This window comes from Eremothecium gossypii, chromosome V (assembly GCF_000091025.4).
Source record: "Eremothecium gossypii ATCC 10895 chromosome V, complete sequence".
NCBI lineage: Eukaryota > Fungi > Ascomycota > Saccharomycetes > Saccharomycetales > Saccharomycetaceae > Eremothecium > Eremothecium gossypii.
The window spans coordinates 800,713-824,270 of NC_005786.2; the positions used below are offsets into that span (position 1 = coordinate 800,713).

Genomic DNA, 23,558 nt, shown 5'->3' on the forward strand with positions numbered 1-23,558 from the left:
TGCTTGATCCTGGGTCCTGGCCCTGGCGCTATTTATGCATCTAAGTACAGTTACATGTTGGGCAAGTGTTGAGCTGCTGGGCGGTACCGTGGCGCCCATGGTTTGTTGAAGAGCGTAGCTTGTTGGGCGGCGGCTGTTGGATTTCACAAAGTGCGGTGTGAGGGTGCAACTCTAATCCTGCCGGCGCCTCTTGGTTGGCACGCGAGCCGCCGAGCAAAACGCGAGCGCCATGCCGGCGGCAGCGCCACCCTGCGGGCCGTCGTCGGTGAGGCCGTCGTCGGTGAGGTCATCTGCAGAGCCGTGGTTGGCGTAAATCGGCACGTGACCGGCGGGGGCGAGCAGCTCGGCTAGAGGGGTCACGTGGGCGGCGGGGCCGTCATCGTCGTCGTCGTCGTCGTCGGCGGCGGCGGCGCGGTGGTGGAACTCCATGCAGGTGGCGATGGCGGTGTTGCAGTTGGCGACCATGGCGTCGCCACGGTTAAGGCCGAAGTCGCGGAAGGTGAAGAGTTGCTCGACGGCGCCGGAGTAGTGGCGGTCGTAGGTGGCGTAGCGCGGGCGCAGGCGCAGCTCGAGCGTGGACAATGCGAAGGGCTGCGGGCCGGGCGCAGGCGGGAACAGGCTGTCGAGCGTGGCGTCGCGTTCGACGGCGAGCACGAGCTCGAGCACGTCTGCGCGGCGCACGGCGTGGTAGATTACGGCGTCGTACGGGATACGGAGGCCGCGGAGCGCGTGGGCAGGCCAGAGCAGGATGCAGGAGTCGAGCACGAAGAGGTCTGTGTCCTGGAGCTGGGGCTCGCTGTCTGTGAAGCGGCCGAAGAGGAAGTTGCGGCCGCCGCCGTACAAGATGGGCAGCGCGCTGAGCTGCTGGAGGCTGACACCCTTGAGGCGCGGCTGTGTGAGCTGGAACTGGGCGAACGGGGTGACGTTCTCGACGGTGGGCTTGGTGGTCACAAACTGGCAGCAGGGTCTGTCCGCGTTCATGGTTGTGCGGGAGAGGGCAAACCTGCTTTTCTTGCGTCGACCGCGCGGCTACGTATGTACGGACTCAGCCGCTCACGCGGTGTCTATGTAGATAACCTCCACAGCTGCCTCGAAACCGTTGAAGGGCGTGGCTGCGCTGGAGGTGTACGCGCCGAAGTTCGCGAAGTAGAGCCAGTCGCCGACGGCGAGGTCGTACCTTAGGTAGTACTCGTCGGTGATGCAGTCGAGCCCGTCGCAAGTGGGGCCCCAGATCGACGTCCGGTGCGGGCACGCGGCCGTCCTGGACTTGGACGATGTGGTGTCGAAGTAGTGGAACGCCGCAGCATGGTACAAGACGCGCGGCGTGGGCTGGTAGTGGTCGAACAGGATGCAGTTCATGTTTGCGTAGATGCCGTCGTTGATATAAAGCATGGAACCGCGCTCGGGCAGCTCACGCTTCGCGATGACATGGGAGGATAGGGTGAAGGCGGTGGCAACGAGGAAACGACCGGGCTCTGCGATGAGCTCCACCCCTGACCCCGGCGGGAAGTGCGTGTCGAGTGCGGCGTTCAGGATAGCGCTGGACTGGTGGAAGGTGTCGAACTGGAACCCGCCGCCCACGTCAAGGACGCGCAGTGCTGGCAGCCCGAAATGCGCGGCACGGTCGAACACGCGTCGCGCGTCGACGACCGCCTGTGTAAGACTGGAGAAATCGGAAGCGCCAGATCCGATGTGGAACGACACACCCACTAGGTTCAGGCCTAGCTCGGCCACTTTAGCGAGCAGCGGGTCCACTTCGTCGGGCGAGCAGCCGTACTTGGCCGAGAGCTGGCACTGCGCTGTGGAGTCGTCTGTAGAGATCCGCAACAAGAGCTGGGACTCCGGATGGAAACGTGCGATCTTGTACAACTCCTCTACGTTGTCGAATGTGGACTGACGTACGCCACGCGCCGCCGCAAAGCGGATAAAAGAGGACACCTTGCACGGATTTGCGTAGATGATGCGCTCCGGGGCCACCCCCAGCTGCAGCACACGCTCAATCTCGGCCTTCGACGCACAGTCGAAGTTCACGCCCAACGAAGCCAATCTCTCCAAAACGCGCACGTCGGGGTTGCACTTGACTGCGTAGTAGGGCTGCACGCGCGGTAGCTCTCTCCGCCAGTAGCGCAGCAGGCGCTCCACCTCGCCGAGATCGCACACGAAGAAAGAGTTTTCCTCGCCGGCATCGCACGTATCCTTGTTGACGCGTTCCACATGCTCCTTCATGGCCTGAAACACGGCCTGGTGTGCTTGCTCGTGTGCACCCGTTTTCTGAGTAGTCGGATCGGTTGCCACCAAGCCTGCCAAGCCTGTAGTGACATGATCTCTGGCTTGACATAGCGAATCGTGCTTCACCTCTTCCGGCTGATCCTGAGCAAGAGCTGGTGCAATCTCCTTGGCAATCATGCTCCAGTTACAGCTTCGATCTCTGAATATCGCGGTGGTGCGGACTGTTATGTGTGCGTGGTAACCGGGGATTAGCAAGGTGCTGCTTTTTGATAAGCACACAACAATTTTGCCGAGTCACAGTCATCGCCGACAGATCGGGCAGGACATCACCCAACGGCTGACACACAACTATGGCCTGGTCGGGCAGAGAAGAGTAGTTTAATATATGACATGAAGAGTTCTATTTTTTGGAGGTATAAGCACAAGATAGTAACAGAAAGTAGAATAGATGGCTGGAGTCTAGATGCAGTGGAAACAATGCTCGCGCCCGGGATTCAAGGCGGCGCAATGGTATCGATGCGTGAGCGAACCCGGGCGATGGGCTGACGATGCTGTCGTGAGGCAGTTCGTACGCGGTTAATCGCGCGTCTCGACGACGCAGTTGCAGAACAGACAACGGAGGCCCTCTACACGAAGACCGTTTTCGAGGATTTCCGAGACAATCGGGTTTGTCTTCATCTGTGCGAGCTCACCCTTACTGGGAATCCGGCGACAGGCCGAATTGAGGCAACGCGTGTGGGTTTTTTTGTAGCGTAGCCCGCAAGAGTTGCATAGCTGGTCCTGCCTGCGGTCGGACCATGACGGCCGCCAGCACGGCGACTCCGTACAGTGACAAGAGAGGCATCTGCGCATGGAGGCGCGGCGCGAAGGGGTACGTGGTCCCATCGGCGTGCGCACCAGCTGTGCCAACTGATGGCAAGGAATGCTCCGGGTTGGATGCAGATCTGCCGCGGGCCGCTGTGGCGTGAGGTTGGGCGGCTCGCAGCACTCTGGCTGCTGAGAACAGCCCAGGTTTATGGTTGCCATCAGTTGCTGCACGGGGGCAGCGGGCAATTTCTTGGAGATCTTTCCTGCACCCGAGGGGGCGAGATTGCTGCGGGAGTCTAGTAGTTTCTTCATTTCGCGCGCCTGGAAACTGTTCGACTTCTTGTGGGAGGAGGCGGACAGCCTCTTGCGCCGGATGGTCTGCACAAGCTTCTCGCTCACAGCGTGCGTGAACAGGCCCGGCGAGGCGGGCTGCTGGCCCTCTTCCCGCGGGCTCACGGGCGGCGTCATGACTATCCACTCCGATGCAGAGCTGTCTGCCAGCTGGAAAAAGTGGTCTCTCGGCGACACAATCGACGACACATACGCCGCGTTCGCCAGCATGTGCAGGCCCGGGAAGCTGCGCACGTCCAACTGCGCCATCTCCGCCTCGATGTGCTTGAAATGTTCACGCTTCGCCTCGGCACACCAGCGCACCAGATCGTGGCGCCAGCGGTGCGTGTGCTCGCATGTGTCCGGGTACGCGGGCGCGTGCTGCTGCCGATCTGGATTCGGCAGCAGGCGCAGATGTCTCAGCGGCGGCAGACTCACCTGTGGCGATGACTGCAGCGACTGCACCCGCGGCGACGTTGTCGGAGTCAGCACGGTCGCATTCTGCGGCGACGACGGCGCGCTGGCGGCGCGCCCGCGCACATCGAAGAAGTACGGCGACTCCTGCGCCAGCGCAGGCCGCCGCGCGGCCTGCAGCGACGGCAGCATCAGATCGCCCAGCGACCATTTTCTCCGGAGTTCTGATCCCGCAGATGCGACTGGTTGCCCGGCAGGTACGATCCGTGCCATGCCCGCGCGCCGTCGAGAGGGAAGATAGGCTGAAGGTACTCGTGTGTTGAGGCGTCCGCGTCGACACGCGGCGCTGTCCGCAGTATTAACAACTTCCTCCAGGCAGATGGCCGGAAGGTGACACCAAGTCTCGTGCCAAAACGAGCCCGTGCCCAAATCGCCCCGTACCGCCGTCCCACTGCCGGTATTTATATCCAGAAAGGGCACCAGAAGGACTACCGTGGAAAAAATAGTCCTTCCGACTGAGCTGGATGTTATTTTTACTTCCTCGATGATCCGAGCTCACCGACAACTGTCCGCCCTGCGTGGCTACCGTTCCGGTGAACGCGCTCTGTTTGCGTCGGTGCTGTCCACATCGCCAGCCGTTTTTCCCGTAACGGGCTGCCGCGGATGGCTGGTACCACTTCTACCGGAGATCCCCGCATGCGGTAATCACCGTTGGCAGTCAGTCATTTGCGCGTTTGCCGTTACCCGGGCGCGCAGTTACCCGGGCGCGCAGTTACCCGGGCGCGCAGTTACCGGGCGCGCCCTTACCCGGCGACGCGCGCGTATTTGTCGCACGGCGGCGACGGCGCCGCCGCCGCCGCCCCACGCAACATGAACGCCCCCGGCGCCGGCCACTCCCAGGCCGCAGAGACCTTCGTGAAGAAACTGCTCGCGCACCTCGACGAGTGCGACGTGGACCGGCTCCAACAGGCGCTGCCGCTGTTCCAGCCGCACTGTCGCATCGTCGTCAACACGCAGCCGTTCGCCTCCCCGGCCGCGTTCCTCCAGACCTGGCTGCAGGCCGTGGTCGCCACGCAGCACACACTCACGTCGCTGGACTACCACGTCATCCCCGGCACCGCAACGCTGGTCTGCAACGCTGCCTGTAAGGTCCGCTTCGACGAGAGTGGCCGGGACAAAATGGGCGGCGATGCCGTGCTGCCCGCGCCTGCCGCCCGCGCCCAGCCGCGGGCGCGCCGCTGGGGCACCTACTACGGCCTGTCGCTCCAGCTCGTTTTGGACGAACGTGTGCTGGCCGGCGACGCGGCCGCCGCCATTGCCGCGCTGAACTATACCCTTGTTTTTCGCCCGGACGATACGCTGATGAGCATCTAGCGGTCTGCAGCCTACCCCTCCTACATACTTTAACAGCCGTACCCCACCCAACCACCACCGTGAAAAGCGACCGCGTGATCCTTTTTTTGTTGGGCCTTCTCCAACAGTCCGCGAGCCTGCAGTAGCAGCCGCCAGCACCGCCAGCGCCAGCGGTGGCGCACCGGGCGTCGCGCGGTCGCATATATAGGGACTTCACGTCGGGCTGCGCGTCGAGGGACCCGACCGCCCCACTGACAGGTCACGGATGCTACGTGGTCGCCCTCCCCCGCAGGCGGGGAGGTGAGGGGGGCGCGACCCCATCGCGCCGAGATAATATGCGGCATTCTGGTCCGGTGCCTGGGGCGGCCGGACGAATTGCCTAATCTTATTTGGGTGCTCTAGAAGCCGCCAGGGGCAACCTCAGTTGACCAGGCTGCAGCACTTATAGCTGCGCGCTGCCATGGTAAACACGTAGTAAACCTGTTGGAGAGCAATCACAGCTTCCGGTTTTTGTCGTGCAGCGAGAAGTAGATCCTGCCGGTGATGCAGCTGGTCCGCGTATATAAGTGTAGGCGGCAGGCCTCTGGCGACAGGCAGCAGAAGGGCAGGAATCATGTTGAAGGTGCTGGTGGCGGGTAAGCCCAACAATGCGGCTCTTGGCGTGAGCCTGTTTCTGACGATGGTGGTGATGGTGATGTGGGGTGTGTACATGGGCGGTCTGACAAAGACGTCGGGGCCCATCTACAACATTTACCACGGGCGCGCGGAGATCGAGCACGTCAACGTGACGAAGATTCTGCCCATTTCCGCGCCGATCCTGCAGTTCCTGGGCGGCGCGCTGCTATCGAAGAACGTGTCGAACGAGATGATCTTTGGGTCGCTGAAGAGGATGGCGCAGACAGAGGCACTGGCTCCTATGCTGCAGCTACTGACGAACACGACCAACTCTGTGGGCACACTGGCGGAGTTGGCGGCCGCGAACTCCGGGAAGGAGAAGCCGGTCGCGCCGCTCAAGGGACTGCTCGATATAATGCAGACCTCGAAGAATGCCTCTGCGGTGGTCGAGGGTCTATCACTGGTTGCGAAGGGCGTGGAGGCAGCCAAGAAGGAGAACGCTAGCGTCAAGTCCGATGCCGAGATATTGGCGCTGATGGCGGTGGCCGGTAATGACGTGCCCAAGGCCGTTCACTCGCTGAACACGCTTGCCGCTATTCCTTCCGAAGACCGCCTGAAGCTCAGTTCTATTTTGATTACGTTGAACTTATCCCCCGATCCAAAGGCTTTTGCAACGGCACTGGAAGATTTCTTAAACAAGGGTTTGAAGTTGGACGATGTGAGGGAGATAATCAGCCAGTTTAATGCCAAGATCCAACGGTCAACCAATGCCTCCGAGATTGCCGGCATAGCGGATGAGATTGCCAAAGCGGAGAAGCAGGACAGCTCCGCGGCGGTGTCTGCCATGGGTGCCGTCCTAGGGCATGCAGCGAGTCCTTTCGGTGCTTTGAACGTGCTTAACAGTTCTGCCGAGCTCTTGAACCAGCCGGGAGCAAAGCCTGCTGCCGGTGCTCTCAAGGGCATGATGGAGGCTGCGTCTAACACGACTAAGGCAATTGACTTCATCATGGAGCGTGCAAGTCATCCAAAGGCTGGCGCGGCAGAGCAGGTGATGGGTCTAGATATGGTACTCCAGAATGCCGTGAACTCAAGCGAAACCTTTGCAAATATCATAAAAATGCAGATGGCATCGACCGAGGAGTCGCAGAAGGCCCTCCCAAGTTTGTTGGGCTTGTTGTCGTACTCGACTGACAAGATCGAGAGCATGAAATCCGTGATTAAGCTGATAGAGTTCGGTGAAAAGAGCCCTGATGTATTGAATCCTGTCCTAGAAGTGCTGCAAGCTTCCGTGAAGGTCAACAGATTGATACCCTCGAAAGAGATCTTGGACTTAACACCCACGATCCTGGAAAACTTCAATGTTGCTGCGAGGTACAGACTGGGCATTTTCACGATCTGCAAGTTGTTCCTAAACGGCACGCAAAAGGCTTGCAGCAAGCCGCATGTCGTGCAGGGCTTCGACTACCGTAACATCCTGTACACCGACCTGATGGACTCCGACTTGGCTCCGTACATTAAAACTCTAAGAGTCGGGCCCAATGATCTATACCTCGAAGGTAAGTTGTTGGAGAAACAGCCCATGTACGAACCCAGTATCCGCGCCCATCTCGCGTTCGACATTCTCGGCCTTCTGTCTGCGTTCATTCTTCTTTTCACTCTCGCTGGCGCGATGACTGGCGCCTTGTCGCTCGGGATGCACGCTTGGGTGAACCGCCTGCTGGTAGCTGCGGTCGCCGGCTTCGCCTTACTTTCGGCGACTGTCATCCAGATCGTCACCGCGGTGGTTAAGTGGGGAGCAAAAATTGACAACTACGGCGTTGTTTACAAGCAGGGCACTGCCCAGGCTACGCTTTCCTGGGTCGCTTTCGTGCTCGAGGCAATTGTGGTTCTCATCGTTTGGGGAGCATACTATGCCGGCGGGAAGTCACAAGGTGTGGTCAATGTGGAGGAGGGCCGCGCTTCGACTTCCGATGAGGACATTGACAAGGAGAAGATCTCGCGCCCTCATCCTGCGCATCCGGACATTTAGGTAAATCAAAAATATGGGAAAGCCCTCCGATTTCGGCCCGCGTGCCTAGGCTTTTTCACTTGCTATAACCACTAATTTCTAATATGACACAGGCTGCATATCTTCCTTCCGGAATAAGCCTAGCCCGTTGTGGCCTGTAGTTTACTGTATTACGTCTTCTATACTCTATGTAAAAGCAATGCATTCGTCTATGCTGCTGCTAACGGTGATACGGTCCGTGCCATATTTTCGTGGTGTGTGGATTATCCTGTTGGAGAGGGAACCAATGTGACTCCCGGAACCCCAAAGCGCGCTTTGCTTAGGAGTTAGTTAGTCTTCGGCCGCGAAGTACTTAGTGTTTAACCATCCACTTTGGTTGCAGATACCTGCGCGGACGCATAGGATTCCCTGAGCAACAATTCCAACGAAGGCTACTAAGGACGAGTAATTCAGACAGGGGACTGTACTGGTGGATTAGGGCGATGCTGGAGTTTTACAAGGCACATAGGATACGCATCCTGAAGGCATCGTATCTTGTGTTACTTGTCGTGACTGTGAAGAATCTTGCTCAGGGAAAGGATGCGGCAGAAAGAAAGGCAGCAGGAGAGCCGCAGGATCGCAAGAAGCCCAGGTCGCGGGCGAACAGCGCGATAAACGTTCACTACCTGCGGTCGCTGCTCGGCCAGACCAACGGGATTGAGTCGAACTCGGACGAGAGCGCTGCTGAGAGCGATGACGGTGACTATGATGGGCCGTCGGTTGATCAGAAGCGTTCCAGTTTCCTGATAAAGCTGTTGCTCCGGGACCCGCGATGTTTACTGACGTTCTTGCTACAGGCGTCCCTGCTGGTGATCAGGACGATGCTTTCGCTTCGTGTAGCGACGCTGGACGGTATTTTGGTTTCGAAGCTGGTGAAGGGGCAGTTCAGTGAGTTTGTAAAGGTGCTGTTGGGGCAGTGGATGACTCTTGGGATCCCTGCGAGTATGGTGAACTCTCTGTTGACATACACTACTCGCCTTTGTGCCGTGACGATTAACCGGAAGGTCAGTTATCATTTGCTTGATAAGTACCTTTCCTCCCATCATAGCTTCTATTCCGTAAACAACTTGCCCAGTGACAAGAACAAAGCGCTCAGCCTAGCCATGTCTGAAAGTAAGGAAAACTCGCCCAATACCCGCAGAGAGGCTAACCCACCGATCTATGTTTCGGACATTCCTGTACAATTTCTAACGAGGGACGTGGGCGCGTTCTCTTACAATGCCTCTGTTCTTCTCAACCAGCTGCTGAAGCCAACCTTGGACTTGATCTTGTGTTCATTTAAGCTTGCACAGAGTTCCAGCAGTGGAATGATGGCCGAAGGGACGCTGGTATTGGGTTTGATTGTTTACTTCAGTAATTTATGTTTGAAGCTCATACAGCCCAACTTCGTACAGCTTACTGTCAAGCGGACACATTTGGAGGGCTACTTCAGGTCATTACATTCCAAGTTGCGCTCAAGCAATGAGGAGATCGCTCTATTCAAGGGTCAAAGTACCGAACTATGGAATTTGGATTTCTCTTTCTACCAGCTAACATTATTCTTAGCCGGGGAGATTAAATCTAGAGCACTGTACGACTTTGCTACTAGCTTTGTGGTGAAGTACGTCTGGGGCGCTGCTGGCTTGATATTATGCTCTATCCCCGTCTTCTTTCGTTCTAATATGGCTGAGGATGTCACCGCTGATTTTATCACCAACAGACGTTTACTGCTAACTGCGTCCGCATCTATTGGCCGCTATGTCGAACTGCGCCGTAGTATCCAGCAGCTAAAGGGAGAGGCCCTACGGTTAACAAATTTCAATGACAGGCTAGACGCTGGAAGTAGTTCGAAGACTGATGGGAAAAAGGTCATTATAGAATACGACGATTCTAAGATTCAATTCGTTCATGTTCCACTAGTGACACCTGCTAATCAGGTCCTTATCCCCGAACTTAACTTCGAGTTGAAGCATGGTAACCATCTATTGATTATAGGTCCTAATGGCTGCGGCAAGTCTTCTCTTTTCAGGGTCCTTGGGGGGTTGTGGCCTGTTTTGCAATCGTTTACTAACCCTAAGAAGCCTACGAAGCTAATCATGCCGCGTAGAAATGCTGAAAATGGCGAAAGTCCGATATATTATCTCCCCCAGAGGGCATATATGAGCAATTTATCGACTTTCCGGGAGCAAATCATTTATCCTGATAAGATCAATGCCTTTGAGAAGAAATATAATGGCGACTACCAGCGTGGTGACAAGGAACTTGCTGATATACTTTCTGTTCTCGAACTAGACGACCTAATCGCTGAGAATATGGCTCTCATAATGGCGAAGAGGAGCTCCACAGAAGGTTCTGGGCAGCCTACAGAGGTTTCCTTAACCGAGGCTTTTGGGATTACAAGAAATTGGTCCGAGGAGCTTTCAGTTGGCATCCAACAAAGATTGGCCATGGCCAGAATGTACTATCACAGACCTAAGTTCGCGGTGTTGGATGAATGCACATCCGCGGTGTCACCTGAAATGGAGCAAAAGATGTATACCCATGCACAGAGCCTCAACATTTCATTAATCTCCGTTTGCCACCGTACTACGCTGTGGCACTTCCACAACCTGCTACTAAAGTTCGATGGAAATGGAGGGTACACTTTTGGCCCATTTGACCCGGAGCAGCGCCTGACCGATGAACAGAGGTTGGCCGAGCTCAACAAAATTATCGAACAAGACGTTCCCATTTGGAAGAAGAAATTGGATGAATTGGTTATTGCTAAGAAGTCGAATGTCCTTCGCAAATCACAGACTAATCTAAAGTCTCTACAAGAATCGCGTCTACCCTTGATACAGGGCATGTCCCCAATGACTAGTAATACTTGACATATATAGTTATTTATGTCCAGGTATCTTTAATTATAAGCTTGGTTCAAGTGTTTAAGTATCTATTCATGTCTCTTTTATGAAGCATTTATGGTAGTATTCACGCTGCGGTGTTCAGTTATATTTTTATCAGACACACAGATCGAGTATGATAGTTACAATATCCCGGCACACAGCGTTGTAGCATGGGCAGTACCGTCAACTACTTGAGCTACTGGCAATACGCGGAAACTACTGCCTCAGGACATCCTGTTTTACGTGAGGGTGAGCGTGATATATATGTGGAACAGGACGTGGGTTTATACCATGGTAAAATAAAAATACTGAACAAGCAGAAAGGGAGGTGCTACTTGACATCACAAAGGATAATATATGTCGATGATACATTCCATGCTAAAGAATCGGTGAGCATAGAACTGGACGATGTAGAGAAAGCTCGTTACAATGCGAAGTTTTTGAAGCGTGCTACCAAAACAGTACTCTTCCTTAAACCAAACTCGAAACACTCCCTTGGGGGCAAAGCATCACGTAGTAATGTGGACCAGAAAACATTTAAGCGCATAGTGGAGAAGAGCCAGTGGACATGTGCGATCTGTATGGCACATAACGAGGTCAATATGGAAATACAGGGTTACATGCCCCCCTGTGTTAATTGCGGCATATCGGTAGATTTTGAGATGATCTCTAAATCTCTAACCATTGTCTATGCGGATGATGCAACCGACGCGGCGAAGAATAAATGTCCTGCATGTACATTTGATAACCATGTGCATATGAATAACTGCGAAATGTGCGGAACACGATTGCCGAACATGTGCCCAACTGCATTGACTAGAAATCAACAACTAGGTGGAGACCCGCGAGTACATATCGAGCTGGAAGGTAATCCTGGCTTTACCAGCCGTGATATACCATTTGTGCAGCTAAGCTTTCGAAGGTCGGATGGCTCTTTATTCTTTGAAGCCTTGTGCAAGCAATTAGAAGATTGGGAAAGCGATCAGAAGAAACATATGTTTAACCAAGATCTCACCAAAGTGAACGGTGTCGGGCTGGAAACACCCATATTTGAGCAAGATACTAGGTTTAGTACACTTGGCATTGCTAGCTTGGAGAAAAGCAGGGAAGAACAACTATTGAAAAACGATATACTTCTAAACAAGGCGCTCACGGATTTGGGTAATCTTGCAGCCCTAGCTAGCGATATTGAGAAACTTTACCATGATGGAGAAAGCGCACCTAGCAATACAAATCCTACGCTGGTCATTGACCGAGATAAATTCCTCAGCAAATCTGCATTCATCGATGAAATTGCCAGAGAAATATACCAATTGACAGTTTCGGAATTCAAAGACCAGAGAGAGAAACACGGAACCATATTGGTACCTCTAGTTGATCTTTATGCTTTATATAACAAATCCATGCGCATAGGAACTGGATACGTTTCTCCAGAAGAGATGAGAGAAGCCTGTGAACGATTTGGAAAACTGGGTTTAACCGATTTAAGTTTAAGCAGAATTAATGGCAGAGTGCTTTGTATTGCGTCTGCAAATTCTTTTGAAGCTGTCAAGCGCAAAATAATGTCGACCATTGAACATTCGCCCGGGGCAGACCTCCTGCAGATCACAAAACAGCTAAATCGTGAGAATGACAATGCCTGGGCCATTGGAATTATCATGGAGGTGCTCCAAAATTGCGTTAAGGAAGGCAACCTTTTAATAGATGAGCAAATTAGCGGGATACATTATTACATAAATGTATGTTGGAGGATATAGGATGATAAATGCATAAGAAGATTCAGGAGCGCAAAACAAATATTTTAGAAGCGGTTATTAATACTACATCAATCATCATGGGCTATTCCGTAGAGTAATCGCCTTAGCCGGACTAAGCAACGAGGTTTTTCTGCGGAGAGGACCCTAAGTTATTTTCAGTATTTGAGCTCATAAGCCGTGGAAGGCCTTCAATCTGAGCAACAACGAACTCCTTTTCATCCAACAATGTAGTGTCTTTGGTATCTACGCCAAAGTTCTCAAAAAATTTCAATAATTTATCTCTGTTTTTGATTAAAATGTCCAGCACTGGTTTCGATTTTCTAGGATTAGCCACGACGACTTTAAAGACGTTGAAGGACTCTAGCTGTAAATTTTTGGAACGGTCGCTTAGCAATATCATATTTAGCTTCAAATTTTCAGGCGAGTTAATATAGCTATTCATTAATTGACCGTAAGCCCGATTAAGAATCATCGTCCTCAATAGTTTCACGCTCTGCCGTTTGGTAACGTAGTTCCCATGCGCCATTAGCATATTGATCCTGTCAATGAACTTCTTGATGTTGGCATCTTGGTTGAAGAACTCGGTAGCCACAAGCTTCGTATGAGTGGTGAATAGCTCCGTTAAGATTTGCAAGCTCTCCGTGCTTACCTCAAACGAACTCAGACGGGCAAAGTCGAAAAAAGTCCAAATTTGAGGGTTCTTTAGAAGCAACCTACATAGTTGCTCGTACTTAATCGACTCGAGAATCATACCGCCCGTCGTGAGGAATACCTCGGTACCATTGGGTTTGTTCAGCGCCATTTCCGCAATACGTAACATGTATGCGAGGATTTTTGGCTTCGTCACCAAGTAGTCCACTGTGGTGAACTTGTTGTCCTTCGATCGCCTCAAGCACGTCGCGTATATCAACGCCACGTCCTTGCGAGACTCAAAGTCAAGCTCATGAAAATGCACTAGTAGGTCGTACAACAAATCTGCATCGTAAATCGCGAAGTAGAGCTCGTCGATGGCCTCACCGCTCGGTGCTGGATCTGTCTCGCCAAGGATGAAATCCTTGGTACCCGTGATATACTTTGTACACTCATCTTGGATCTTTTTACGATTGTCCGATACCGCTAGTTCAAACCTCGCCAATTGCTCCGTTAGGTGTTTCACATAATCCCCAGGAGTCTTAGGGCTTTTCTTCCACCAGAACGTCATTCGTAATAGATAATGGCCGAAATATTAAAATAACGAGTCAGTTACCGCCTTATAGTAGCTTTGGCGTGAGATACAAACAGGCTGTTGCTGCTGGCTTTATGTTTTGCAAGGTAATTTTGAGAGTTGTCACAAAACGCTATGTCGTTCGTTGCCTCTACCCTACTATTATGTCGCCGGGACAATTCACTAGACGAAAATCGATTGCCTTTCTGGTCACGTGATGAAGTTTCAATAATCCGCAGAACTAGCTTAAACAGACAGGCAGATAAACCGAAGATATTAAGCGGTGTCTATAGTCATCATTAAAGTCAATGTCCTTTCAGAGGTGCTATCGTGTTGAATCACGTGATCAGAGCGAGGAACCACGGGATGGTAGGGCTATTGTATCGGAGCCAAAATCATATGACTCGACTGCACATTAGTAATTATAGGCCCTGAAAACAGGTGAGTGATGGATCGGGCGTTTGAATAACCAGCTTAAATCCTGCTCAAAATATGGTATAAAGCGAGCTGCTCGTGTAAAATCGGTGCGCTCTCCTGGACGTCCGCGGCTCTTCTGCTAAGACACATGCATAGCTGCCTGCATATGTACTATCCTATGCTGAAGGGTAGGACAAAATTACAGCACGCGAATGCACCATTTTCGTTGAGTGGGGCTTCCCCGCCAGAGAGGGGCATCCTTAAAAAGCCTCGGTTACTGGGGGTTTGTAGATAATGCATCTCATTTAGGAAAATAGAGCATGAGCCCCCCCATGTGTAGCCTGCTACACTCGCACAGGTATTGTCCATGCAGTACCTGTGCCCTATGTGCTCATGGACGCACACCCACTGTTGAGTACGCGCACAAGTGTGGGTGTGGGCTGGTGAGGACTACCGGCAATGGTTGTGCAATTTTTTAAAAGAGTATTGCAGCTACGGAGCTCCTCCTTTATGTGTGACGGATGAAGCTGTGCTTAGACAGGGGTCCCTGTAATTTGCCAGCATCTCCCGTGATCTGCCAGAGTCCTGATAAAGATGCAGCGGCTTTTACTTGCCATGCATAGACTGTTTCGAGTATCTATTTTGGGTTGATTTGGCTTTATTACAGCTCTGATTCGGCTCTAGTAACACTATATCTCTCTGTAGCCGTCTTCTACCGGTCCCCGATGCGGTGTCATCCAGCGCGACACTGTCGTTTAACTATCACGGAAGACGGCAGGTACGTATTTGGGCTTAATATTACTGAACGGTTTCAGTTTAACTTCGTGGAGGGTTGGCCGAGTGGTCTAAGGCGGCAGACTTAAGATCTGTTGGACGATTGTCCGCGCGGGTTCGAAACCCGCACCCTTCAGTACTTTTTTTTCTAGATTAGAATGCTATTTACAAGTTATTCCAACTGAACGATTTGCAAGACAAGTCGTATGAACTCCTCCTCCGGGTTGTCTGTGTTTAGTATCGGTGAGCGCTCAAGGCGCTGTTTTATAGCCTGATCTAACAGTAGACGTAGTTCCTTGATCAGTACACCGTTTTTGCACCATGTGCGGATGGGGAGCCAATTGTCAACTACCATACCGGGGGAGTGCGTGGTTCCATTAATATCGTACCTGAGCGGACCACCAAAGAGAAGTACTGCCAGTACAGAAGTCAGGGTGAGGTCGCGGAGAAATAATTTGGAGGTGGCATTGGCAGTGCCGTATATGGCGAAAGGCGCATTTAGAGCAGGCATTTTGGTAGCGACCATGAGGTTGGCCGTGGACTCGTCCAGCGTCACAAGGTCTTGCTCACGGGGCACCGAGCCGGCAAAGAACACTGACGACGGATGAAGAAACGCTCTTGTGGCCGGCAGCTTATTTGCATCAATTGAGGTGGCTGGATCAGCTGTGGATATCAAATCAATATATTCCTCGTTTCTGATCCACAACTTAGTTGCTTTCGCATCTGCATCCATTTCCATAGACCCTGAGCTTGTTGCCATGTAACGTGGATCTGGCAGTTGCACTCTTGCGACTTGGGGATAAAAGGCCCCTGTCAATATGCACTTTATAACGTTGAGATTGTCACAGTTTTTATTCAGCGCTGGGATATCGCCAGGCTTATAACCTAGCGGTAAAAATCCGACATCCTCAAGATTCGAGTAGAATTGGCTTCTTGCAGACATTATCTCATTTAATTTGGCATAAGATAGTAGGTTTTCATCCATATATCTTCTCCTGGCGGACTTTTCTCTTTGAGCAAGATATTGGCGGACTACCTCAACTGTCGCCAGAATATCTCCTTTGTGTTTATAGCGCGAGAGAATTGATTTGATCTTATCACGGTTTTCAAACGGTGCAATGAATGGCGTCATTCCTATACTCAGTACTGAGGCGATTAACACTCCAAGATCGGTACAGCCAAATATAATAGAATAGATTAACAGTTTACCATGCTTGCTATCCATTACGGGCATTAGACTGATGTATCGTCCGAGTTCAGTAAGCGACTTCCCCGACTCGTCAAGTAAACCAGTGGTTGTGAGCATTTGTTCAGCCTTGAGTATAGAGTTCATTGGAGGTGGATCGATCCCGGTGCCAAGGAATTTGATCACATCATTAATACCCATAGCCTTCACGGACAAATAGAGATTCTCCAAGGGTATACGTTTAATCTCAGGCAGTGGTGAATTAGCCATGTTAGTATATGTGTCCTTGGAGTAAAGTTTGTAAGAGTAACCATTCCTAACTCTACCAGCACGACCTCTACGCTGGTTAGCCTCCGCTTTCGAAATAAATGCTTCAATCAATGCTGTACTGTGATTTTTTGGATCGTAATGCATCACTTTGGCACGCCCTGTGTCGACTGTCGCGACACAGTCATCGATAGTAATGGAAGTTTCTGCAATATTTGTCGATACTATAATTTTGCGCTTTCCGGGGAATCTTTTGAACACTCGCTTCTGAGAGTCTGGTGGGAGAGCTGAGTGTAGTGGTAGAACCATGAATTCTTTCGAAAACTTGCATTGCTCAAGCTTATCACAACATCTGTTAATTTCAGCAACACCTGGCATGAATATGATGATGGACCCATCATTTTCCTCATCCAGTAACCGCTGATGTATGTGTAGCGCTGTCTCAACAACCAGTTCATAATTTATCTGTCCACTTTTGAAAATCTTTGAATCCACGTTTGGCCGGATGAAGGCAGAATCATGATCGCCCCTCATATCGTCCTGGTGGAAGCGATCCCTTTTGACTTTAAAGTCTAGCGCCTCCAAAACATCCTCAAGATAGTAATCCTCCACGGGAAATGTGCGACCTTCGATGTGACATGTCTGTAAATCCTTGAAGTACGCTTTGAATACATCCACATTAACGGTAGCACTCATTAAAATAATTTTGAGACCTTGAATCTTCCCAAGCAAGTTTTTCAACATGATAACAATCAAATCAGTATCAACGCTCCGTTCATGAACTTCATCAACAACAACAATGGCGTTTTTTAAAAATGTAATGTCTCCTTGTAAAATACGGACAAGAATACCTGTAGTCATAAATGTTATTCTAGTAGCTGCTGTCGATTTATTAGTTCCTCTAATCACATAACCGACTTCTCCACCACATTGTGTTGCTCGTTCTTCGGAAACACGCTCAGCTAAGCCTATAGCTGAAATCCTTCGGGGCTGCGTACAGATAATTTTCACCCCATAATCCTCTTCGACTTTAATCAGATGGTCCAAAATGAACTGAACGATCTGAGTGGATTTTCCTGATCCTGTTTCACCTGTGATCAAAACAACGTCATTTTTTAAAACCATGTTGGTTATGGATTCCTGTTTATTCCACGCAGGAAGTTTGGACCGTGCTTTTAACATTTTGCCAAAGGCTGCACTCTCTATTCTTGCCTTATAATCTGCCTTTACCTGTTTCAATTGGGCTGCATTCAAAGTCTTCCTAATATTTGACTTCTTTTTCATATTTACGCCAGAATCAGTGCTTGTGATGATCTTCTGACGTTTATCTTCTACTCCATTAAAGATTAGAAGTGGGCCTGGGTTTTCTATAATTCCTTCCAAGTTTTCATTGAGCCATTCGAACATATCAAAAACCAGCATATCGCCAACAAGTCCGGAATTGATTACATGGTGCAGCAGGTTTTTAATGATTTGCTGCTTAATGTAGTTGGGAAGCTTGTAGTTTTTATCAAAGGTCGAAATTATTATACCAGGAAGTGTGCCCGGATATTGCTTTGTTTTGTATACCTTCAATTTGAGGTTGAACTTTCCGGAAATATCTATCATATAACAAGAATCCCGATCGATGACTTCTATTTTATCAGTGTATATGCTGGAAAGACTTTCTAATTCGTCGCGCCAGATATTAGATGATTCCTCCTCAGAAAACTCAATAGGCGACATTGTCATCGGGGTTACGCTCCTTGTCAAGAGACCAGCTGCTTCGGGCTCATTGTATTCCGTCTTTTCAAGAGCCAGAAGGACTTCATCATATGAAGCACCAAATTCCATTAAACGCGAAATCATGTTCCTAGTCGCAAGCGGAAGTGTGGCAAGTTCAACCTTGACCTTTGAGTCTTCCTGCCTCTTGTGAAAAAAAGGCGGAAGATCATCCTCAGGAAGGTTAAATATAAGAAACGACAAAGGATCTTTATATTGCATGGCTTCGGTAACATGGGCTTTTCTAAACCCAAAAAATAGCAACTGCAGCTCCAGATCTTCGCGACTCTGCATTTCAACATCTCCATGGAGCCTCGACTGCCAGTCTATATGCTTTTTCAGGGTAATTTCAATCAGATTCCTCGAGGATTCCTCAAGATCAATGAATGGGGCCGATTGCCATACTGATTTTGGAAACGATACGGCCCTGCGGGCCGCCACCGGCTTGTTAATCTTCCCTTGATTTGCCTTGGACTGTCCAATAGAGGTGACTAGTGTAGGCGGCTTCCTCATCTTGTCTTCTTGCTGCTTCTTGATCTCCATCTCCCGCTTCCTACTTTCCTTCACTATCCTATCATCGAGTAGGACCTTAAACGGATCCACACTGAAAGTTCTATCGCATTGCCTTGTATCAGCTTTGGCGAGCTGCTTACGAAAATCTTCAAGAGCGTACCAAAGTTTCTTGTGGTTCGGTGGTAACATCATATGCATATTCGTATTAAAGGCAATACGGTGCAGCGCCACAGTCGCAGCATAGTGCCTAGCTTCAATCGGTGTTTCCTGGGGAACTAGTAAGCCCTTTCCAGTGGCCTTATCATAGCTGGGATCGTGCATACGAACGGATAAAACTTCCTTCGTTTTGGGATCCGTATACGACAGTATTGCTATTGCAAGCATGCCCTTGTCCCCAATCTTTTTCATCTCGTACTCCACCTTATTCCATTTCCGCTTCTGCACCGTTTCATGCAGCAAGGTATGCGGTAGTTTACCAGTCCAGCTTACGGTTGCGGAAACCTTCACTCGGTTTTCTCTTTGTTTCGCTTTTCCATCGTCTTTGGGCGTTTCTTCCTTATTTTTTTTCCCTTTTTTACCTTTCGCATCATCAATTGGCGCAGGGGAGGCGGCAGGTTTTCCTTTCGAGCTCTTTTTGGCCATCTTGCGTGGGTCACTTGGAGTGTGCTGCTGTCCGATGTCCTCCAGAGCGCTGAACTTGGCCGATTTAAAGCTTCACCAATTCCGGGTAATAATGTAACGTATAAGACGATATGAAAAATTGCTGATTGAAGCTCCAGAGAAATTGCTTGATTTATGGTGAAGCCGTAGAGAAACATATCAGAACCGTCCGGACGTTGAGGGAATGAAGCTATCACAGCTAAGGGATCTACTGAAGCATAATGCGGAGCTGCAGCTTCTCACGGAAGATGAGAAGATAACCGATGATATATCTGTGGCTAAGAATTTAAAAATAGCGTCCGAGATAATGTCTCTTGATGAGTTGACGGATTTTAAGCTGGAAGATTCGCAGGTACCGCTAAGAGTAGTTGTACACTGCTGGCTTCATAGAGACTCCAGCGCTGCAGATTATCTTGCGGATTGTCAAACGAAGGATCTCACGAATGTGTCGTTTTTGCAGCGAAACGACTTGATCCAGTGGCTCTCTGGAACAACACAAGTGTCACAGTATGTCGGCCCCGAGGAGGGCGAGGTAGTGGAGGAGGGAGCAGTAGCCGGAGATGTTGGCTATCAGGAAGACGAGATATTGAAAGAGATCTTGACACGCGAGAGATATCTGGCTGACCACAACTCCTCTCTACGCGGCTCCAAGCCGCGTAATTTCGGATATCTGATCAAAGACGTGGAACTGAAGGTGGTCAACCAGTTGAAATCCACCAGGCGGTCCAAGCCTGCTGCCGGTGTGTCAAAGAGTTCGATTTCGCGCACTCCAATAAACGATCCGATTATCCTAATTCCGTCGGCTGCTTCTTCTATCTTCACCATTGCAAACATCAAACAATTCCTCGAGGATTCGCAATATATAAATCCGCGGGAGCTACCGACTGTGACTAACGACCTGACAACTGTGGTCAAGAAACTGGATAGGATCTCCAGACCGGTGAAGTTTGTGATTGTGAACAACACACGGCTATTCACGAAACCAGAGTACTGGAACAGAGTGGTGGCTATCTTTACGACGGGGCATGAATGGCAGTTCAAGAATTATCAGTGGTCCAATCCCACTGATCTTTTTCAGCGCTGTAAGGGTTACTACTTCCACTTTGCAGGCGATGTGATCCCCAAGACGGTCAACCAATGGAATGTGCAAAAGTTAGAACTGGAGAAGAACAAGCGGATCAAGGATCTAGAAGTTTTGCGTATATTCTGGACGATGATGGAGAAAGAGCTATTGGCAAGGGGATTTCATTAGCTGGCTACTAGAGATAGAACGAAATTTACTTCGGACAATTCATCAACTAAAACTCACCTGACTATCCCGCACATACCAGAACATTGCTGGACTACTGTCATATAGGAAATCGAACGCTATTCTACCGGTAGCTAACTCCAAGCTCACCTTTAATATTTAAACCCGTGTACGAATGCGGAAATCAAAGCATGCTGCGGGACTGGTGCGTATCCGAGAATAGCATGACGGTGCGCTGTCACACATCCAGTAAGTAGCATGGCATGTAGCACCGGACAATGGTGTACACTTCCGACATGCAACATCATGATAATGTGGCAATTCTTATCCTAAAAGCAAACGTACATATCGTTTGAGGTCATCTCAGTCCCAAATAAGTCGGTCAAGGAACTCCATGTATATTCTATATGTTTATCTATATGTCACACTGCAAGGTCAAAGAGTTTGCGACCTCAGTGGTCTCCACCGCACTCTTGAACTCCTCGAAGCTTAACTTTCCGTCACCATCCACATCATTCTCCATGATCGTGCGGTCAACAACTTGCTGCAACTGCTCGTCCTCGAGGTTGTTCCCCACCATAATCTTTAGCACAATGAACAACTCTCCGTTCGAGATATATCCGTCCTTGTCAATGTCATAGATCTTGAACGCAAAACGCAGCTTCTCCTCCTTGTCGCTGCGCCCACTGAACACCGATAGCCCGCTAATAAACTCCTGGAAGTCCACGTCCCCGCTATTGTCCGCATCAAACACCTCCATTATACGTCCCGCTAGCGGGTTGGACGACACTCCGGGGATCGACATAAACTCATTTTTGTCTATCGACCCCGAACTATCTCGGTCAAGCTTCATAAACCTCTTGCGAAGCCGTTCGATCTCTTCCCGGTCAACTGCATGCATCGTTAGTAACACCGTCCATCACATAAGGGACACTTCCCGCATACTTGGACTTACAGTTCGTATCATCAAGCAAGTCCTCCAAGATCTTAGAGGGAGCAGAACCCATTATTCAGTTATATATTAGATGCCAGATCTTAAGCTAGGAGTTATTGGCATTTTCAAGACTCGCTCGTAAGCTCATTTGTGTCTTTAATTGATGATTTTACATAAAATGGCTTCCCCAGGGTGTCGAGAAATTCCATCACAAACTACGTATTCATTACCCGGCCGGACGTTTTAGGCACGTCAGCGTCGGTATGCTCGGCATTGGATACATCGTACTGGTAGCCTCTGGCGACTCCGGAGAGGCCCTCCTCTACTGTGGCGCCCTCTTCTTCGTAGCTATCTTCTGCGTTGAAGTCGCTACCCAAGCCCGTCCACTGTCTCGCCTGTAGGAATTGCGCGGACGTAGAAACGGTGCTACCGATGGTCAAGGCACCCGAGAACTTCTTGACTAGCTCCGTAGAGCCTGTCGTGATGGATTCTTGGGGGCTCTCAATTTCCAGATGGTTGAGCTCGCGGAGTGGGCGCGAATTCCCGACGTACTTACCTGTGACGGCGTCGAATTCCGGTACATTTTCCGCAGGTATAGCGCCGGCCTGCAGGCCTAGATCTGCACTGATCCCATCGATGACGGTGTTGAAGTCAACAACCCAAGCGCCAGTCCAGGATAACTCTGGCGCCAGGGCAAGAGTCAGTTCGTAGGGCGTCACTATCGGCTTGTAGAACTCATTGGCATGATCCAACACGATGCCGCCGTGACCGCAGCCCAGAACGCACCACACGTCGACGGGCTCGAAGTTGGCCAGTTTGGCGACGTTCGGCTTTCCGACCACAAACATATAGTGCTTCTTGCCACAGCTGCGGATGAGCTCCACCAGCGAAGAGATCAGCGAGCGCGTGCTCTTCAGTGATAGGGTGTTCACCAGTATGCCGATGGTGCTGGCTGTGCGCGCAACGTGCATGAAGCGGTAGCGCCTCATCATAGCGGGGAAGGGGCCCTTTGCTATCTGCCGTTTCTGTGTATCATATGCTGTAACGCCCTGGAATTTAGTAGAGAGGAAGAGCAGCCGAGGGTCTGGCGGCAGGCCAATGTGAAACAGTTCGAACGACTGCAGCTGCTCCTCACATAACAGTTGCTCCTTTGCTCCGTAGTACACCCGATCGCCGCTGGCATACAACTTGTGGGATATAGGATGTGAATCGGACACGCCCAGGATGGTTGCTGCCGCATTAGGAGTGTCAGGAAGCGCCACATCAGTGAATACAAGGTTAGAGTATCCCAGCTGCGATAGCTCGCCGCTCAAGCTTTCTAAGTGGCGTGAGTACGGAGCGTTGGCCATCAGGCAGACCTTCGCGTCCTTGTCATACCGCTCAGTAAACAGAGATATTACCTTCGCACGATCCAGATATGGTTCGCCAAAGATATAGACGACCGGAAGTGTCTCAACCGGGTTCAGGCAGGTGTCTCCAAAATGCACTACCACATCTGCTTGCACGTGCTCCGCAGCCACCTCGTCCACACAGCAAGGGCTGTATGCTGTGTCTGCCAATATCCAGATCTTCCTGCCGTCAGCAGAGTCCTTCGAATCAGCGCATGTCTTTTGGGTGCCACAGCTGCACGTAGTGTCTGCCTGTGCAGGCGCATCTGTTCTCGCACATTGTAGGTCGGGCAATAAGGCCTGCAGTTCTTCGGCCACGAGCGCCGAATCAAACAGCAGGTCATCGGGGAACTGAAGAGTGATACTCCTATACTCAGCATGAGAGTTTAAATGATCAGCCAGGCTTTCTATCGCATAGTAGCTCCGGATACGTTCCTTTAGGCTTGCCAAGTCTGTGATGCCGGGGCCCAGGTGTGCCGCACGGTCCTGCCTCAAAAGCTCATACTGCTGAAAGTTGAATGTTTCTTCTGTCTGATTGGTAGAAAGGGCGGGGGGCACCAATGCAGCTTCTGACATGGGGGCACTATTGTCAGGCAGGCAGGCGATGAGCTGTAATGTCACGGAACTTCAAAACGTTTTTCAACTATCGACAAAGAACGGTTCTCGTTCAGCGTACAAAATCCCCTGCACAACATATAGAGTTACCAGAGAGAGATGAGGCCCTTCCATGGTCTGGAAAGAAGGCCAGAAGCCTTGCCAGCAGGCAGATGCCGCAGTAGCTTGGTCACG

The 23,558-nt window shown here is 50.9% G+C and overlaps 12 protein-coding genes and 1 non-coding gene across 13 annotated transcripts; 6 read left to right on the forward strand and 7 right to left on the reverse strand.

The window, feature by feature from the left end:
- Positions 1–171: 171 nt before the first annotated feature.
- On the reverse strand, positions 172–981 carry LOT5 (Lot5p; the record flags this gene model as incomplete). The annotated part of the gene is made up of 1 exon (NM_210300.2): positions 172–981. One exon carries the CDS (start codon positions 979–981, stop codon positions 172–174), a length of 810 nt encoding a protein of 269 aa, NP_984946.2.
- Positions 982–1,053: 72 nt separating this feature from the next.
- SPE1 (ornithine decarboxylase SPE1) lies at positions 1,054–2,406 on the reverse strand (the record flags this gene model as incomplete). The annotated part of the gene is made up of 1 exon (NM_210301.2): positions 1,054–2,406. The coding sequence occupies one exon, from the start codon at positions 2,404–2,406 to the stop codon at positions 1,054–1,056; it is 1,353 nt and encodes a 450-aa protein (NP_984947.2).
- Positions 2,407–2,805: 399 nt separating this feature from the next.
- On the reverse strand, positions 2,806–4,053 carry ASH1 (DNA-binding transcription repressor ASH1; the record flags this gene model as incomplete). The annotated part of the gene is made up of 1 exon (NM_210302.2): positions 2,806–4,053. The coding sequence occupies one exon, from the start codon at positions 4,051–4,053 to the stop codon at positions 2,806–2,808; it is 1,248 nt and encodes a 415-aa protein (NP_984948.2).
- Positions 4,054–4,650: 597 nt separating this feature from the next.
- Positions 4,651–5,154, forward strand: MTR2 (Mtr2p; the record flags this gene model as incomplete). Its single annotated transcript, NM_210303.1, has 1 exon — positions 4,651–5,154. One exon carries the CDS (start codon positions 4,651–4,653, stop codon positions 5,152–5,154), a length of 504 nt encoding a protein of 167 aa, NP_984949.1.
- A 592-nt stretch (positions 5,155–5,746) lies between these two features.
- Positions 5,747–7,777, forward strand: AGOS_AER090W (AER090Wp; the record flags this gene model as incomplete). Its single annotated transcript, NM_210304.1, has 1 exon — positions 5,747–7,777. One exon carries the CDS (start codon positions 5,747–5,749, stop codon positions 7,775–7,777), a length of 2,031 nt encoding a protein of 676 aa, NP_984950.1.
- Positions 7,778–8,238: 461 nt separating this feature from the next.
- On the forward strand, positions 8,239–10,644 carry PXA2 (ATP-binding cassette long-chain fatty acid transporter PXA2; the record flags this gene model as incomplete). The annotated part of the gene is made up of 1 exon (NM_210305.1): positions 8,239–10,644. The coding sequence occupies one exon, from the start codon at positions 8,239–8,241 to the stop codon at positions 10,642–10,644; it is 2,406 nt and encodes an 801-aa protein (NP_984951.1).
- A 185-nt stretch (positions 10,645–10,829) lies between these two features.
- Positions 10,830–12,416, forward strand: VPS36 (ESCRT-II subunit protein VPS36; the record flags this gene model as incomplete). The annotated part of the gene is made up of 1 exon (NM_210306.1): positions 10,830–12,416. The coding sequence occupies one exon, from the start codon at positions 10,830–10,832 to the stop codon at positions 12,414–12,416; it is 1,587 nt and encodes a 528-aa protein (NP_984952.1).
- A 112-nt stretch (positions 12,417–12,528) lies between these two features.
- HYM1 (Hym1p) lies at positions 12,529–13,617 on the reverse strand (the record flags this gene model as incomplete). The annotated part of the gene is made up of 1 exon (NM_210307.1): positions 12,529–13,617. The coding sequence occupies one exon, from the start codon at positions 13,615–13,617 to the stop codon at positions 12,529–12,531; it is 1,089 nt and encodes a 362-aa protein (NP_984953.1).
- Positions 13,618–14,863: 1,246 nt separating this feature from the next.
- On the forward strand, positions 14,864–14,947 carry AGOS_t0116. Its single transcript has one exon. It is a non-coding gene; the product is annotated as a tRNA-Leu (tRNA).
- Positions 14,948–14,983: 36 nt separating this feature from the next.
- On the reverse strand, positions 14,984–19,180 carry AGOS_AER094C (RNA helicase; the record flags this gene model as incomplete). The annotated part of the gene is made up of 1 exon (NM_210308.2): positions 14,984–19,180. One exon carries the CDS (start codon positions 19,178–19,180, stop codon positions 14,984–14,986), a length of 4,197 nt encoding a protein of 1,398 aa, NP_984954.2.
- A 202-nt stretch (positions 19,181–19,382) lies between these two features.
- On the forward strand, positions 19,383–20,450 carry CDC73 (Cdc73p; the record flags this gene model as incomplete). Its single annotated transcript, NM_210309.1, has 1 exon — positions 19,383–20,450. The coding sequence occupies one exon, from the start codon at positions 19,383–19,385 to the stop codon at positions 20,448–20,450; it is 1,068 nt and encodes a 355-aa protein (NP_984955.1).
- Positions 20,451–20,862: 412 nt separating this feature from the next.
- CNB1 (calcineurin regulatory subunit B) lies at positions 20,863–21,454 on the reverse strand (the record flags this gene model as incomplete). Its single annotated transcript, NM_210310.1, has 2 exons — positions 20,863–21,338; positions 21,403–21,454. The coding sequence occupies 2 exons, from the start codon at positions 21,452–21,454 to the stop codon at positions 20,863–20,865; spliced, it is 528 nt and encodes a 175-aa protein (NP_984956.1).
- Positions 21,455–21,596: 142 nt separating this feature from the next.
- On the reverse strand, positions 21,597–23,345 carry DPH2 (2-(3-amino-3-carboxypropyl)histidine synthase; the record flags this gene model as incomplete). The annotated part of the gene is made up of 1 exon (NM_210311.1): positions 21,597–23,345. The coding sequence occupies one exon, from the start codon at positions 23,343–23,345 to the stop codon at positions 21,597–21,599; it is 1,749 nt and encodes a 582-aa protein (NP_984957.1).
- Between the last annotated feature and the right edge of the window lie 213 nt (positions 23,346–23,558).